At 45.6% G+C, this 18,310-nt stretch overlaps 1 protein-coding gene across 5 annotated transcripts in view; it reads right to left on the bottom strand.

Annotated features, from left to right (window-relative positions):
* The window catches only part of LOC119181253 (cationic amino acid transporter 4), a 122,779-nt gene that overhangs the window by 16,306 nt on the left and 88,163 nt on the right, over window positions 1-18,310 (bottom strand). Inside the window, exon 1 of one of the 5 annotated variants that reach the window (XM_037432465.2) lies at window positions 1,305-1,611. The exons of the other annotated variants lie outside the window; for them this stretch is intronic. Within the exon in view, the coding sequence (XP_037288362.2) occupies window positions 1,305-1,310 (6 nt within the window). The 5' untranslated portion in view covers window positions 1,311-1,611. Of the gene's footprint in view, window positions 1-1,304; window positions 1,612-18,310 lie in introns of those variants that run through there. 5 annotated transcript variants of the gene reach the window in all.

Genomic DNA, 18,310 nt, shown 5'->3' with positions numbered 1-18,310 from the left:
AATACGGGCTCTGTTGTGGAACTGCATTCACTGGCGGTATAGGATGCCCACGATGTGGCTCTGTAGGCTTCGCCCCAGTGCCAACATAAGTTGTCACAGAGTAGTATGGCAAGAGTTACTCCTCCCCACCAACACAGAGGGCGAATCTTCTCATCATACGCGAGGACGCCACGTGGGTAACAGCGTTCGGCCGTACAGACGTCAAATGCTCCGCAGCGTGTTCTGAGCCGGTTGCCTGGACGCAAGCGCCGCGTAGTTTTGGTTTCTATTGCCGAGGTGTCACCGGTATGCGCCCACCTGTGCATACTGAGGTATTATCTCGGTAACACAGCCCAGCGTTTCGCGGCTCGCATCAGTCAAACCAGTCAAGGCCATGCCGCTGAGAGTTCGGGTTTCTCTTGCTGACGACTGCACACACGTCCGTGTTCGAAAACGAAGTTCATCAAACCAAACTTACGTTCCCTACTAACCGATGAACACCTCCACGTGCTAGTTTACTCAGAATGTTCGGCACAAGAAATAAAATTCTTTTGTTCCTTTTTTTTTAGTGGGGGCAGGGGGGTCAGACCTTGAAACCCGTGTCGATAAATTGCAACTTCATGACACGCTCGCTGCAAATAAACATGATTGATGTTCGAGTTTCGTACGATGTCATTAATTTGTCGAATTTTTCCCATAACGTGAAGCGTTGATAAGAATCTCATCGACCATAATCTAAAGTGGGTTCTTTTCTAACCTATACCTCAGCCGTACTACTGCCACTAAAGTGACCTTCTCAAGGCTGACGTCAAACTTTTACGTTTGAGCGGACTGCACGACATACATCGAGAAGCATTTGGCTTTTCAAGTTCATTCACCAACCCCTTCACCTGCGTGAGTGACATTTCCCTCCCTTTCGAAGCCATTTCCTTTTCCTGAACGCTCAGTAACGGGAAAGAATTTTGATTCAGGCCGATCCCACTGCTTTTCCGGCACCATGCAAGTCACTTCCTCTCTCCTAATTAGGTGTAAAGCCAGGATATTTCTCAGTCCGCTGCGGTTGTACAATGGCTACAGGGTGCTAGGCTGCTGACTCAAAGGTAGTGGGATCGAATTCCGGACGCATTTCAATGGAGCCAGAGTGTGCTGTGGGCCCGTGTGCTTGAACTTAGATGCTCTTCAATAGAACCTCACGTGGTTGAAGTGTCCGGAACACACCCCAGAGGGTCTCTCATGATCACATCGCAGTTTCGGGGACGTAAAACTTCGTCAATTATATTCTAATAGACTTCCGTGATGTTCCAAAAAACAAAAAAAGGGCTTACCTTCATCTTAGAAATTTCTTGTCAGATTCTCTGGTTAGTTGGTTCGAAATTCCCCGACTAAAGAAGGAAACAACGAAGTCCGTGACAAGAACAACCAGACTGGAATGGCGGTTCGTAGGCGTGTGTATGCTTGTGAGCTGCCTTTCGCAGTCACGACTCCAACTTGGGCTTGGCCTTAAGAATGTGGCAGAGCCTGTGATACCGAGGCTCGAAATGAAACCCGTGAGCCTGGTGTCTTCACCACGCAATGAACTGCGATCGAGTGAGCGACCCGCGCCGGCGACGTCGAGTGCGAACCGTGGCAGATTCAGACAGCGCGCCGCTTCGTACGCTGAGCCCCCCTCTCTCCCTCGCAGTTCGGGGAAGAGAAGCCGGCCGCTGATTGGCCGATTCATCGTCTCACGTACGCTCGCGCACGGTTGAGTGAAAGCGATGCGAGCATGAGGCGCGGGTAAGGGAGTGACGTGACGCCACACGTTACAAGAACACAATTCTTTTTTTTTTGTCACTGCGTACCCCTTTCCTCACTCGCATTTTACGTGCACTCCGCCGTCTCCCCTGTGTGCCTATTCCTCTCTGTCCTTACGCCTACTTTCTTTCTTCACCCTCCCTATGCCACCCTCTTCTGAAGATCTATTTGCCGATGCTGAGATTATCAACTCATATCTGATAGAATACTTCGTGACCAAAGCGACCGACGTTCTTTATTTGGCAACCAAGTGACTCTTCCACCTTCAAAAAAAACAAGAAAAAACTACTATCAGTCCGTCTTCCGCTGCGCCACTCACATCGAAGATGCACTTTAAGATAGATTGAAGTGAAGTTTGTATGAGATCGAAAATATTCAAGCTTAGACCAAAACCGACACCGCTTACATTGTGTTTTATTTATTTATTTATTTATTTAATTATTTATTTATTTATTTATTAATAATATTATTTATTTATTTATTTATTTGTTTATTTATTTATTAGTTCTATTCATTTATTTACTTATTTATTTATTTATCTTCCCAATGCCGAAAGGCGTTACAGAGATGAGTGGTGCATTTGTGTACATTCGAGAATCATTGCGCAAGGCAGCTTAAAACCATGAATAGCCTTGGTTGTTGGCAATGGAGGCGGGGAGCTCGTTCCATTCAGATGCGATCCTTTGCAGGAACTAAAGGAACTAAAGAAAAAGTTCGTCTGTCAACATGACTCGATTTGCCATTTTAAACATGTCCACTACGCGAGCATTCCATCTGTGTGTGCTCTAGCAGCTAGCGCATACAAATCAGTGTACTGCCCAGATTTCTTGCATGCGTACACTTCGTGTGGTATCATAAAGTATCCCGCGCAGCTTGATATTTTACCGGTTATCAAGTCCACAAGCATTAGTTTAAATCCTGCGTCTTCCGATTGCGCTGTAGCTAATTTTTCATCATTGAGTCCTCTTTACGCCCACGGTGAATTTTCGCTCCTAGTAATAGAGTCTTTCGATTTCAGATTCGGTATTTGATTGGTACTCAACGGCGTTTCCTCTAGAGAACTTCCTAGCTCGCCCAAGTGAAGTTCATTCGTACTCGTGGCGCAGCGTGCATACCACGTAACACTGCACACAACTATCGATCTGACGACACTTAACAGCGCGCAACTTCTTGGTAAGACAATTCATCGCTCATCCTACACACCTTCCTACCGAAACGTACAGGTACGTGTGGCCCATCTGTATCCTCCAACACCAAATTCTGTGGCACACGTTTATGCAATTCCAGATGTACGGGTACAATGGAAATAGACGCAAACAGGGCGTAGCAGTGTTTTCATCGGGCTATGACCTTGGTGGCAATAAAGAAGATGCTACGAAGAGTCTTCCCTTGTTCGTATCATGAATATCTCTAGTGGCTTCATGTTGCCATACAGGCTACAACTCTATGAAATGAATGCGAAGCCGGAGAACGCGTAGATGCCGCACTGCTTACGTTTCTTTCAATTGCGATGGTACATGCAAAACCAGTTTTCACATTAAACACCTCGGCGCGCTTCTCAGTGGCCGTTGTCACCCTTGCGAATGGATATAATAAAATACGCGAAACTTTGCACACAATTTTTTTTACTCGAGTCGGCACTCACTGCATTGTGGCTACGGTGGTGTATTTTGTGTGGACACCTTCCCACAGTTCTCCATTACGCATCTGCAGCTGAAAAAAAATGGCAGCATATCCACGAAGTGAATGATGGAGAGTGGGGCGAAGCATCCGTTCGTCCATTCGTTCTTGCTTTCGTCCGTCCATGCGTGCGTCTGTGTGTCCGCCCGTGCGTCCATCCGCCCGTCTGTGCGTGCGTCTGTTCGTGCGTCCGCACGTCCATCTATGCGTCCGTTCCTGCGTTCGTCCATGCATCCGCTCCTGCGTCCGTCCATGCGTCCATCCGTCCGTACAGCCATCCATGCGTCCGTCCATGCATCTGTCTGTGTGTCCCTTCGTTCACCTATTCGACACTCCAAGTACCACCATCTCGCATCTTTTTATCATATATTCCTCATATAGAAGCACCTTCATCCAGCGGACATTCCAAAGACTGAACGAGAGGAGGCACACGCACACTTTCTTACGGCTTACGCTTCGTATCTGCTTCCCGCCTTTAACCACCTCGAGTTCATGGTATATACTAGTTCACTGTATTCATGGCACTGCGGCCGAATGCTCGCTAAACTTTCCTAAAACCAAGGAGGTTACGCCCAGCTAGTATAACGTAGCGACCCTTTTTTGTCAGATAGTGCTCAATGTAAATGCGAATGGCTGCTAATGGAAAATGAGAGACAGGGGAACTCGTCTTTTAGTAAACGCGCACGCTGCGGTGATTTTTTTATGTTCAACAACGCACAAAAGAAATCTCCCACTAGCACCACCTTGGAGGTATAATCATAGAGAAATAGTATAATGTAAGGCTGGTTACATACTACGAGGGATAAACGGGTGCCGCTGTAAGGAGCTTCGCCCCTAAAACACGATTGCCTTTTGAATGGAATCACGGCACATCAGCGTGCCGCTCGGCAGCTGAGCCAACCGGGAGCGAGGAAGAGAATAGAAACTCGCGACGTCGCAAAAGAAAGAAAGAGAAAAGGAGTAGGTGTCATTCTCGGGGTCGTCATCGCGAATGACAATGCACCGATTCGTCGTCGTCGTCGTTTAAGGCTTGCGCCTGAGATGGTGTGCCTCTAACCACCCGCGGCGAGGCGATGGTGGGAGCGAGTGTCACGTCTCTTCGACTTCGACGGACTCCCGCAAACCGACCGCACTCGGAACAGAGCCAGGGCAGGAAGTGAGCCGCCGGAGCAGGCGACGAAACCGAGAGGAACTGGCGTAACGGCGCCGCAGAATGGAAGTATCGCACCGACGCCAGGAGAGGTGGCGAGCGATAAGAAATAGCGAGCGAACGAACGGCGTGCAAGGACTGGGCAGTGTTTTTTTTTTCCAGAGGCCTGGAGACACCCTTGTGTAACGAAAAGCTTGTAATGGCAGTTATTAATCAGGGGTTTCACGTGCCAATGCCGCAAGATTTTTGTGAGTTGATTACTGCGATATTCATAATGACCTCGTATTTTTTTCAATCGTTTAAACTATTGCCTCTTTGTCTTAAGCCTTAAAAACTGCGTTTCCCTGAGAGCCTCTACTTTGGAAGTGGTGACCCGATCTGTTTTATCTGAGAAGCATGAAGTGCTAGGTGATTTGGTAATTCATCTGTTTTATATGTTTTCCTTCATTTGTAACCCCCCTCCTTATTTATTAACCCAGTAGGTGTACGTGAAAATAAATGATGATGATGAAGATTATTATGATGATTATTATGATGCTGATGATGCTGATGATGCTGATGATGATGATGATGATGGCTATGATGCTGATGCTGATGATGATCGCCAGGTACGTCATAGTGAAATGCCTCGCAACTTTCGCTCATCTGGTGTTCTTAAACCTTCACTGGTAAACAGTACATCAACCTCAAGCATTACTTATCTATACATATGCGACCGCTACGACTTGAATAGGACATACGACTTGGGTCAGCAGCCAAGCACGAGGAGCGTAGGAATTGTCTCTAGGGAGAAAGAAGGGAGGGGATGGGGCATTTTTTTTCCAAATTTCACCTCTTACATGAAAAGAAACCGTGTCACGAAGATAAGGTCATGGTCATACGCCTCCAGACGGAAGAACGTACTGCTTCGCAAACACGTATGCACAACAGCTTTCATATCGCGACCAGCATATCAACAAAAAAAAAACCTAGAGCTATAAAGATAATTTCTGCCTGGCATCTTGGTGTTTGCTGTTTGGCGTAGTCTTTAAGTCGAAGTTCTTCACCTCGTCGTGCAGAACCATCGGAAAACACAAAGCCAGCTCAAGAATGTGTGGCGTCTGCTCCGGTGGAAAAACACACGTCCGCTCAGTTTGCGGTGTACATTTATCATTGCGCATCTCTGTCGAGGAATTTCCGCGCACTAAAGCTTATCGCAGCAACTTTTTTGTTTCGTTAAGATTGAGATAACGCTGTCAGCTCATGCAAATTGACGGTCGTCAGTCACAAAAAGCCCGCTTCCACGCGCTTACAACACTGACGAAAACGGATAACCGAGATAAGGAATAAGAGATGGGAATACCAAGGAGTACCAACATGCCGCGAACGTTTTATTACTTCACGTTTGCGATAATAATTATCGTATCGAAGGAATGCAATGTCAGCACCAATTAGCTTTATATCGGAAGCAGAAAATAAACATGAACAAGTGTACGAGTGCGTGGCATTCGCTTTTAGATCTGTAGATATACTTCATCACCAGTGAAACACACGCGGCTAGATTATAACTATTGGATGAACCAGTGGAGAGCTAATCAGGCCAGCTATCGTCCCCAAATCGGCGTCCCCGTTCTTTCGTTTGCCCTAGACAGATCCTTAGATAACCAATAGGAGGGTGCTTAATCAAAAAAAGATCACTTAGACTGTTCTCGTCTTTTCACCTTCATCACGATTTTAGATCTACGTGAAGCGAATGAAGCGAGTCTGTGGTCGGAATGCGACACTGACGCAAGGTCAAGCCTTCCTGCAAACTCAGGATTAACAATACGCATAGAAAATTTCGTTGAGTATTACTAACCAGAAGTCGACCGACATCTCCTCGCTTCGTGTGCACGCACTTACGACTCTGTGCAGCGATTTCTAATATCCGAGGGAACGATATGATCCAAGGACACTCTAATCCCAAGAACGGTCGTTAACCGGACAGTAAACGACTACTGATACAGGTCCCTCCCCGCGAAGGCCCTCGCTGATGTGATCTCACTTCACGACCGTACAGGCGGCATCTATGAATGAGCCAGAATATTTGACGCTGTTGGATGGTTACCGCGAATGTATATATATGTAGGACAGGTCAGTGTGGTGCTAACGTATAAATACACGACTACGGAATGATAGCACTCCAAAAGACAACGGTAGTACTAAAACGTGATGGGCGTGATAAGTGCGCGGAGAATGCCTTGGCCTTTTTCTCGTGGCACCTTTTGCGTCGAGCGTCGTCAGTTTCATTCTCATAGTCCGTCCCGGACGAAAAGACAGCACAAGCATGTTGAGCGTACAGAGAGTCATGCTTTCCTGGCATAGCCTTTTCAAATGATGGTGTTTCCAACGTTTAGCCATGTACAGAACCTGCAAAGCTTGTTTTACATAAGCACACACACACACGCCCACTGCAGTCGACTCCTCAAAGGCTGGGATTCGAACCCGTGACCTCGACGTTAGCAGTCGAGGACCATAACGCCTTAACTACCATGGCGGGTAGATGAACGCCGAAGAACTTGCCAATGCATTCACGTAATCTGCTTGTACCGAGCGATCATACGTGTAATAGTTTTAGTTGGTGAAACCTTGTTGCATCAAAAAATAAAAACAAGAAAACGTGTCAGTATGCAGTTCGTTGAAAGGTGAATTGAAACATGAATACTTTTTGTTACCGGGAGTTGGGAACCTGATATGAGCAGACAGAAATGTAAGAAAAGATTACGAGAAAGAGACAGGCAAATATCTATGCATATACAAAGCATGACGGTGACAACGCCCGTGACGGCGAGGGCCAAAACAAACCTAAAATGTCTGCATAATTACAATGGCAATAAAATATGACAAGCACTTATCACACCAAACGTGGTTCTACGATGCTGGCTAATCAGATAAGTTTAAATGAATTTCCTGGCAAAGCGACGGAAAAGATCAAACACGACAGTGCGGCTATTTGCACATGGATTCAAAGTTGCACTTTTGCATGCAAACCTCCTTTTTGCCAGCAAATGTCGCGAGAATAGAGGGTTACGGGTCATCTCACACAGAAGATCCTACGCCTGAAGAAGTTCCGGGAAAAAGATTTAGGAGGTTGTCACGCACCTATAGTTCAGCTACGGAAGCGCGAAAACGCTGAGTATGCAAACCTCCTCGATGCAAGCGGAAGTCCACGCTTTCTGTGAGGTTTGTGCAATCAGACGCCAATGTGCTGCTGTCAGCTTTATGTTTCAGAAATATATAGGTCTCGGTGAGGATACGCACACTCTTTCACACACGTCTGCTGTGAAATGTAGCTGAGACACAATGCAATCGCGCCACGTTAGTTTCGCTTAGTGCGACATATACCAAGTGATACGGAAGTTGGCAAGCATACGGTTAAAATAGACGTTCAGAGTTTGCAGTCTGCCATGCGTAGGAGGAGTCATGACCAACTGGTACAAGAAATAAGACATTGCCATCATGAAGCTCTTGCACGAGGGCATGATATTATATATCAATGGCTGCCTGGACATATCGGTATTACCAGAAATCAATTAGCCGAAGATGCAGCCCGCTCAGCCCATGAAGAAACCCGTGTAGTGCCGATTCCTCTATCAAGGAATGATGCAGCAAGACAACTTTACCTGCTGGCTCGAGATCTTAAACGCACGTTCTGGTCGTCTACCAGCTTCCAAAGGTGTCAATTTTATGAACTGGATCCTTCGCTCAAGCTAAAGCTACCATCACAACTTTCCCGCTCCGATGCGACACTGTTATGTCGCCTTTGGTTGGATGTTGCATTTACAAAGGTGTACTGCTTTCGCATTGGTATGGCAGACACTCCTACATGCGACTACTGCGGAGCTGAAGAGACCATCGAACACGTCCTGTGCAGCTGCGCTTGCTACGTCACACAGCGATGCCAGCTCCGGATGATTTTGAATCGACTTGACCCCGGACCATTTTGTGTGCAGAAGATACTAGGACCTTGGGCATCTGCCTCAGTTGCGCAGAAAGCAACAAAAGCACTGCTACTTTACCTCAAGTCAACAAACCTGAGCGACCGCCTGTAGACTGTGTGTGCTCCCCGAGTGTGCTCGTGATTGTGTGTACCTTCTCATCTTTCTGCAACCTCTTTTCTCCCCTTTATCCCTTCCCCAGTGCAGGGTAGCAAACCGGATGTGCGTCTGGTTAACCTCCCTGCCTTTCCTTGCATCTTTATCTCTCTCTCTCTCTTCAATAAATACTGCATGGCAGATGTATTAGGCGATGTAACTTTAGAAAACGTTGCGTGTTCTTCCTGAATAACTAAATGAAAAATGAAATCAACCATGCTTGCAGCAATGATGATGGTCCCGCACAGTTGTGACAATTCTTCTATGTCCTGCATGACGTCACACATCATATATGAAACAGATGATGAAGCCAAGGAAAATGTAGGGAAGCTTATTCGTGATACCGAATGAGGTGCAGAAATTCACATGCAAACGAACGAAAAATAGGTCCCTGCGGCGGGGAGGGGAACGCAGAGGCTACGTATACCGCGGTGGCCTCAACTCATATTCTTTTTCCGTAATAATTTCCACAGCTCAATTAAAGATTCCAATTGCTTGTCCTACCCTTTCTTCACCTTCGTTATCTTTTAGCTCTTTATCTACGTATCTAACACAATTGAGTTCGATTCTTCTTGTTAGCGTCGCGTAGTGCGTCACGCACTTCCGGCGTTTATATTCTACAATAGTCCCATCCCGCATCCACTCAGTATACCTTGCCTTCCGTGCTTGATAAATGAAACATGGTTTGGCTTGGCATGGCCACCAGCCACGTTGCTGTTTTGCTGACCTAGTTGTTGTTGCCAGCTGAATCCCTTATACTTGTTGTTGTGCTATTTCTGTTGTGATGTCAGGTTGTTTGTGTTGACAGAAAGTGAAGAAGCCAATTTCTTAATTCAAATTTAGTGAAAGATAATTCCTTATTTTTACAGTACGTTACAGGCACGAGGCTCTATAGGGCAAAGTTTAATGCTTGCCAAGACACCTCACTTTTGTTATATGTTACCGTTTGTTTTGTTATATGCTACCGTTACACATGCTACCTCCGCCTTTTGAAATAGCTCATGAAGGACGGGTAAATGACACTGTTTTCGTCATGTAGCATTAGCTTCAGTCTGTTCAAACACTGTAACTCTCTGACACCTCTCACCCCTTGCCCTTAACACACTCGAAAGCACGCACGCAGGGCCCGAACTCTTCAGTGCTTAAGAAAATTCGTTGCCGAGCTGGATGGTTCATAATGGCTAACTGAAGCACACAAATTAGCTACGGTGTATAGAGCACACACATCAAAATGATGGGTCTGTTTTTGTATATTCCATTCCTAATTATCACTCTGAAGTTTACCCATAAGTATATTTGCAATAAAAACCTTCTATGAAACCTAAACAAACTTTCTTGCTTTCAATGTCCCTCCTCCTACGGTAGGTTCTGGCGGTACCGGGATCGATGATCGGTGCCACTCCTCCCGCTCCTCCGACCTAATAGAGACAGAATTACCCTGGCCTAGCGCTTGGTGTTCTCGGTACTCATCTCGAGAAGGCCGCCTCTAATCGTTGTCTGGGTTACGGATATAAACGTCTTTCCCAACCTCAAACCACGCACCCTCCCTCTCTGCATAAAGTGCAAAGAAAGAAAGAAAGAAAGAAAGAAAGAAAGAAAGAAAGAAAGAAAGAAGGAAAGAAAGAAAGAAAGAAGGAAAGAAAGAAAGAAAGAAGGAAAGAAAGAAAGAAAGAAAGAAAGAAAGAAGAAAAAGGAGAAGAAAAAGAAGGAAAGCCCACCGTGCGTTGTTTGGCTTTGCTCCGCGGATCTTTTGGCTCCGCCATAAAGCACGTGGTTTGTCACGCTGTACGGTCGTGACCGTTTAACGAGGAACAGAAAAGAGAGAGAGAGCGGTGGTGTGCCCCCTTTTTTGAACCTGCTCCAAGTCCAAGGATCAAGGAGTAGAACAAAAGGACGCGGAGAGATTGAGGACGCCAGTGAGATGTCGGGACAAACACGTCGCGACTAAAAACCTTTTTCGTCGCGACAAACGTCGCAAGCACGATTGCCTCTCACTTGGAATCTTTCGGGAAAGTAGCTTCACGAGCTAACTGTTAGATACATTTCTGACTTTGCATGCATCAATAGTCCCCAGTATAACTTTTTTTCTCCTTCTCCCAGTGATCTAAACACCTTTTAATGACCACCGTTCAGTTGTAAGAATGCTCACGTTATAGAGTTAAACGTCTGTTGTCGCTGTTGTTGCTCACCTATTGGCTGTGGCGCTCGATCACACCCTCTGTGGGCGATTGACCAATAACAGGGTGGTTTTATGTATTTACATATATCTTAATAAATATAATAATAACTGTTGGAGTTATAAGCTCCCAACCACGACAGGATTACCAGGTGCAACATAGTTTATGGGTCGGAAATTTCGAGCACATGGTATTTTTTAGAGGGACGCCAAAGAGCAAAACGATTTTTCACGCGTTAGTAAAGCACGATTTCACAATCCTGAAAACTCTACTCTTACCACAAGGTAAAAACACACGAAAAGATAAAGCGTTCGGAGACGCCGAAATGAGATTCCAGCACCAAACACCATGACATGACCCGTTTTGAAGGCGTATACTTATAGTCTTACATAACTTCTGATTCATAAAAACTAAGCACATTGACATTCGTGGGGGCTATAGACCCAGTATACCAAGTTTTGGAAAATTTATTCAAGCCGATGTTGCGAAAATACGACAAATACATTTTGAAAATTTTCACGTAACGAGTGGAGATATCGGTGTGAAATTTATAGGTGAAATTTCAAGCTTGATTTTCTCCGCACTAATGAACTTATGATACTGAAGTGTATGGCATTAAATATTTATGAGTGCAGTTTATCAATCTAAGCCAAGTCATTGTTACCTTTTAGTGTACCTTTCATCATCATCATGATCAGCAGCATCAGCCCTATAGCAGCAGCCTGACTAAGCCCGCTTCAGGAAAAAAAGGCCTCTCCCATGAACCACCAATCAAACCAGTCTTGCGCTTTCTGCTGCCACGTTATACCTGGGAACTTTTTAATCTCATCAGCCCACCTAACTTTCTGTCTCCCTAATGCGTTTGCCTACTCAGGGAACCCAGCTAGTTACCCTTAATGGCCAGCGGCTATCCTGTCTACGTGCTACAAGTCCGACCCATGTCCTTTTATTCTTCTTGATTTTAACTACGATATCCTTAACTCCGGCTTGTTCCCTAGCCCAATCTACTCTCTTCTTGACTCTTACAGTTACACCTACTATTTTCTTTGCCATCGATCTCTGCGTCGTCCTCAATTTAAGCTAACCTTATTTGCAAGACTCTAGGTTTTGGCACCGTATGTTAGTACCGGCAATATGCAGTTGTTATATGCTTTTCTCTTGAGTGTTAGTGGTAGATTACCATTATTGATATGAGAATTCTCGCCGAATGCGGTCCACCATATCCTTATTCTTCTAGTCATTTTACTCTCATGGTTCGGCTCCATGGTTACTACATGTCCTAAGTAGACATATTCCTTTACATCTTCCAGCGTCTATCCACCTAGCGCAAAGGGCTGTTTTCTGTGGAGACTGCTGCACATTACCTTAGTTTTATGCATTTTAACTTTCAGACCTACTTTTCTACTTTCTGTGTCCAGTTCAGTAATCATGAGCTGCAATTCGTCCCCTGAGTTGCTCATCAAGGCAATGCCATGAGCTAACCACAGGTTACTAATACACTCTCCATTCACTCTTATCCTTCATTCTTCCCAATCTAGAGCCCCGAAAACCTCCTTTAAACACGCGGCGAACAGCACTAGAGAGATCGTGTCTCCCTAAAGTGCACCTAAACTTAAGTGCACGTGCTCTTAGCGTTTCGCAGTGGCCGCTGTGGCCCACACACGACCGCTGTGGCCCAGTTCGAAAACGCGTCATACAGACCAGAGGTGAGAGAGAAACAAGAGAATCCGAAGAGTTCTATATGTTCCCACTTCTTTGCAAAGCAACGTTGAAGCGGCACTAAAATAAAAAAAAGTTTGTATCATCAGTAAATCACGCTTTCACAATATCAAAGTCGCCACGCCAGCATAGAGAAGACGGCTGGTATGAAAGAAAGTGCAGCAAAAAATGCGGGTGCCGACGCCAACTTGAAATTCCCGCACCAATCTTCGTGACATCATAGATCATAGCAGAGTCTATACCAGGACTAACGTAGTTCCTATTTGTTTTAAAAATGTATACATTGCCTCCCATAGGGTACCCCCTGAGGGTTAACATACCAAGTTCCAAAAAAATTCATTGAGCCTAATTTAACTAGCATACGAAAAATATAACATTAGATCCGTGATGCCACACGTGAAACTTCAGTGTGAAATATTTAGAAAACATAAAATTGTGGTCTTGATAGTCTCCCTTATAAATAAACCAGTTCGTGAAACTAAAGTCATTAGACTTATCAGAGTCAAACCGAACTAGACCAGTTAATTCATGCTACAAATATCTTTTTTTTTTCTTCAGTGCTCCTTTGTTGTCGTCTAAGTAACGCATTGAAAAAAAATTTGTGATCGACAGGATATTAAGAGCACACGAAAGGCATATTTATAAGTGTGGAAGTGTAGGCGAAGTCTCAAGGCTATGCAGCTCGGCTCAGATATCACCACAGAATCCGCCCCTGAGTCAGCCTTGAAAAAAATTAAAATAAAGCAGATATATAGAGAGAAGACGAAAGAATGAAGAGTGGCGGCCGAGAGGAAAATGTCGTGGCAGTGTTTCTCGTACACCCGCACTACAAGCCCAGCTGTATACATCCGGCATAGCGATTCCACGCTTTACCTTCCTTCGACTTCAAAGAGCTGGGGGTTAGGACCTCTGGGAGATAAGATTAGGCGAGCGAAAGGCGCGAATGCCAAACGGAAGGAGACGGAAGGAAGCGTGGAAAAAAGGCGTGACTGGCGCAAGAAGGAAAGGAAGAAAGAAGGGAAAATCGTTCGAGCACAGTATTCATGATTGATTGCAGCAGGGTAAATACGTTAACTAGATATTATTATTATTATTATTATTATTATTATTATTATTATTATTATTATTATTATTATTATTATTATTATTATTATTATTATTATTATTATTATTATTATTATTATTATTATTATTATTATTATTATTATTATTATTATTATCCTGGGTTTTAGGTCTCGTGCACTCGCATCACTCAGTACATGGGCTTCCACCGTTTCACCTACATCGAAATTCCACCGCTGCAACCAGGATCAAACCCGAAACATTTTAGTAAACAGCCGAGTACCATAGCCACTGTTACACCGGTTCGGACACTGCTCCACCGCTCAGCTAGAGGTATACATGTATAGGCATGCGCAAGCTTCCCTTTCAGGGAGAGGCAGGACCCCTTTCCCTATTATGTCAATGTATGGGGCTGACTTAGCACCTCCCCCCCCCCCTGAAGTCACCGCACCCCCATCTTCCTTACTATATCAATGTATGGTAGATGACTTTGTACCCCCCCCCCCCCCCCTAAGGAAACAGGGGTGGTGGCCGCAGCTCCCTTTGTCCCCCTTCTCTGTCTGTGGTTATACGACACTGTTAGCAAAGCTGCTGCGCCACCATGGTCGGCAACGTTGACGCTTTAACCTCGTGCTCGACCGAGGGCCTCATTACCAATATCTCCCAGGTCGGTGTGGAGGTAGACCGCCGACAGGTACGCTCTCTTTGTCGGCAGGTAATAAAATGTGTTGCCACGTGCGCACGGGTTTCGAAGCGGGTTTCAAAGCGAGGCACTTCTCTTTATTTATGGCTTTTTTTGCTCACTATCTATCCCAATCTGTATCTTTCAATCTCTACATGAAGCACCCACATAGGGATCCGCCACAGCTGTACAACGATAATCCTTCTATTCCTTTGGCATTTTACTTCGAGACCCAAAATAAAAATACAGATGACAAATGGCAGAGCCAGCATCTATTTACGGTCTTTTTTTCGCTGAAACACGATATGTTAACGAAGCCAGCATGTTCCAAATGTAGACCAGCTGCGTAGGTGTTGGCTAAAGCACTGGCAACATACCTGGCAATACATTAAAGCGAGGCATGGCAGCTTTGCTCTTGAATCCTCTACCTGGAAATAGCGACTATAGCGAACTCAGCGTTGTACAGCGGTGAGCACTGTTCTATAGGGCGAACACGTGAGCACGTGGCCGACGTTACTATCAGCGTCGCGTATAACAGCCATCGTTGGACATGCGCAGAATGCACGGTATACGATGCATTCTTTCCACTGCGCGCACCACCTCCTGGTTACGTTTGTTCGTATAGTCTGCTAGCCTACATTCAAGGTTATCTTGATATTTATCTTCTCTTTCCTCTCTCTCTCATCTTTACGCCCCCTTCCCATTCCCCAAGCGTAGGGTAGTTTCTTCTCTTTCCTCTCTCTATCTCTCTCTCATCTTTCTGCCCCCTTCCCATTCACCCAGCGTAGGGTAGAAAACCGGGCATGTGCGTGGTTAACCTCCCTGCCTTCTCTCTTGTTGTTCTTGTCCTCCCTCCTCCTCCTTTTTTTGCAGTTTTCTTTATTAAATACCTCAAATGTAAAACTGTGCTCATTTTTGCTTCGCGCACCAATTTTTAATACAAATGAACCTTGAAATGTTGAATGCATCAACTTAGCCGACGGAAATGCTGCTGGCCGACGACGAACAGGAGCATTCAGGATGGGGGAGCGCGCGGTGGAAAGAGTATCTCAGGCACATGCTGCGCATGTGCAATGTTTCTGACGATGGCTGTTACGCGGTACAGATAAGGCCGTCGGCCATGCGCTCTCATGTTGACCTTAAAGCCCAAAACACAGCATCGCGGCAGCGCTTTTCCGGCAATTTCCCGGCGTACGTCACTCAGCGTCGACGCTACCAGTGACGGTGGCCGAAACGTCCCTTTCTCTATGATTAAGATATCTGCAGCGCCGGCGCCTACGCCTGAAGCGAGACGACGAATGAAGAACCAATCAGCGCACGGCTGCCAGCTACTACCTCTACGTAACAGCATAGTTGCTGCTGTCAAAATCGCTGCCGCACGCCTCGGATCTGTTGAAGAGACACTGAAGTCAAATAACAATTTACGCCAGAGTGAAAGCTCAATGTATGACAACACCTAAAACGGCAATATTATCAAAAACAGTGCGCTACTAACCGAGAAATTAAGGTGAATGCACAAGAACACAAGCGCCGCAGTAGGACATTTTCAAAAGGATTCCGATTACATCAGACGGACCGTCTACAATTAATCACAAGTAATAAATCTAACCGCACTAAATAAAGAACTTTCCGTGCATCAAGAGACGAAATAAAATGCTGAATGTTCTTTTCTGTTTAATTCATGGAAAAAAGAACCGCCTGACGTTACTAAGGAGAATCGCGCGAGTGAATAAAAAATTCAAGCTTCGCGTGGTTACACAGAACAGGTGGTGCCATCAAGCGGGGCGTAGTTCAAACAAAAGCGTCTGCAATCTCAGAGCCGATTGACGAAAATTTATCAATGGCCATTTTTGCTGCTGTGGCTCCCGCTGCTTTCGGTCTGCTGCTTGAAACGCAGTAAAACCGGGCAACGTTGTGCACGGCAACAGTGACGTGAGACGGACCGGCCGGTCCACTTCTTGAGGCGGGTAATTTGAAGTGCGCTACACTGATGCGGACCACTAAAACGTGATTTTGTTTCAAAACAGGTCCTTCCTTGGCACAAAAGTAACACTACGAGGTTTCTGAACCGACATTTCAACAATCAACGTCGTGCTCTGTGTGACCGAAAATTTCTCAACTGATGCTTGTATTTGACTTAGCTTGTTCCTCAGAAGCTTCGACAGAATCGCTCGGGATGTCTTGGAACCGTTTTCGAACGCCATACTGAAGTCCATCGGCAGGGTTTTCAGCCTGAGTGTATCGGCTGAATACGTGGCCTCAAAGATGTACAACAGATGCCAAGCTTAGGGGCCGTGTATTGCGTGTTTCTGGTTCTTCCTATCCTCAACAACTGGCGCTAAGAGTAAAAAACAAACATTTGGTGGCATAGAGTTTCCTAAAATGAACTAGAAGGGGACACTGTCGCTGCGATCATTCAGCGGCCATGGGAATGATGGATAGTACGCACATTTGCCTAGTCTTCGTACTTGCGGGTGACAAATCGTACTTGCAGCTTCGTTTATTGCTGTCTTTCGGTTTTGTTTTGAAAGAAAGATTAAACCCTTTTGAACTTTATGACCAGATTTGGAAAGTTAAGTATAAATGAATAAGGTGGTAAAGCGCAACCGCTGAACATTTCCCGATTTTCGTTCCGTGAGAAAACACCTCCCATCCACACGAACACACACGGAGCCCAAAGCAGTCCAGAAGTAAGAAGATTAGAAAAATGTGCGTACTACCCATCATTGCCATGCTCGCTGAAGCGCCGTGCGTTGCAGCTCCCATAGACACTAGCGCCAGAGTTACCTCTAGTGTATATTAGGAAACTGTATGTTTGGTAGTACTGTGATTTGTTTTTCTCACCAACTGCAAATAAGACATGAACTGCAAATAAGACAGAACTGCAAATAAGACATGAAACCGGTTTTCAGGAATACGCTGGCCTTGGCACTTCTCGGCGCTCCTCGTATGGTATGCCGCCCCCTCTGGCGGCGTTGACGCCGAGGGAAGGCCCGAAGGGGCGCCGGGAAAACGCCGCACATGTTTCGGGCTTAACAGTGCTCACTTTCTGTACGTGATAAGTTAGGTAGCTTCAAGCGCGGCGCCTCAGTAAACAAAAAAAAACACCTGTGCAGACATAAAAATGGTTAACTGTGGACGAAGCATTCGACTGTAGTCGACGTTAGAGGCAATTTCCGGCGTCACGAGGAGCATGCGGCACGACTGCGCTCCGTTGCACCTGCGACTGGTGTTTTTCCACTGACAAGCCAGCCACATAAGGCAAGCTGCCGCTAGGGGCTGTAACAGTGTGAAGTACCGCCACGTACACTTTGATTACCCAAAACAGACTGTTCCGAAAACATATAAAAAAACAGAAACATTTCGAAAGCACACCTATAACAAGAAAAAAAAACGCAAGGCCATTCACAGCTTTTTTTTAACACTCTTTGGGTAATGCTATACAAGCACACTGGCAGGGCACCAACCTCGCAATAAATCATCATAGTGTTTGCGTAGTAGAAAGGTGTTGACTATGCCACCCTTCGTCATTCTTCGGAGAAGCTTGGTAATCTGTTTACTTTACCCGCTACATAGTTGCAAATAACTTCGCGCAATTTTTTATAGCCGTGGCCGACCAAAAAAAGAACTACGCTTGAAGCTTTTGTAATGGGTTGGAGCAGTCAATGACCCACTTCTTACGCAATTCGCATTGTGTGACGCCGGGGTGTTGCTTTTATGTTCTAAAACGCTTTATTACTCACAATTAACGTGATTCATCTCCCGACAACAAGTCTGATTAAAGCAGGTCAGTTTGCTGCAGAGTTTCAAGCACCAGCGGTCAGTTTGCTGCAGAGTTTCCAGCAGCAGCAGTTTCAAGCACCAGTCTGCCGTAGAATACTAAGATGGCACGCGGGAGACCCGGGTTCGAATCCTATTGTGACCTTGGTGTTTTTTATTTACTTAGCTTTTTTAT

This window comes from Rhipicephalus microplus, chromosome 3 (genome assembly GCF_043290135.1).
Source record: "Rhipicephalus microplus isolate Deutch F79 chromosome 3, USDA_Rmic, whole genome shotgun sequence".
Taxonomy (NCBI): domain Eukaryota; kingdom Metazoa; phylum Arthropoda; class Arachnida; order Ixodida; family Ixodidae; genus Rhipicephalus; species Rhipicephalus microplus.
Note: the sequence above shows the minus strand (reverse complement) of the source record. Positions and strands in the feature narration are given on the sequence as shown.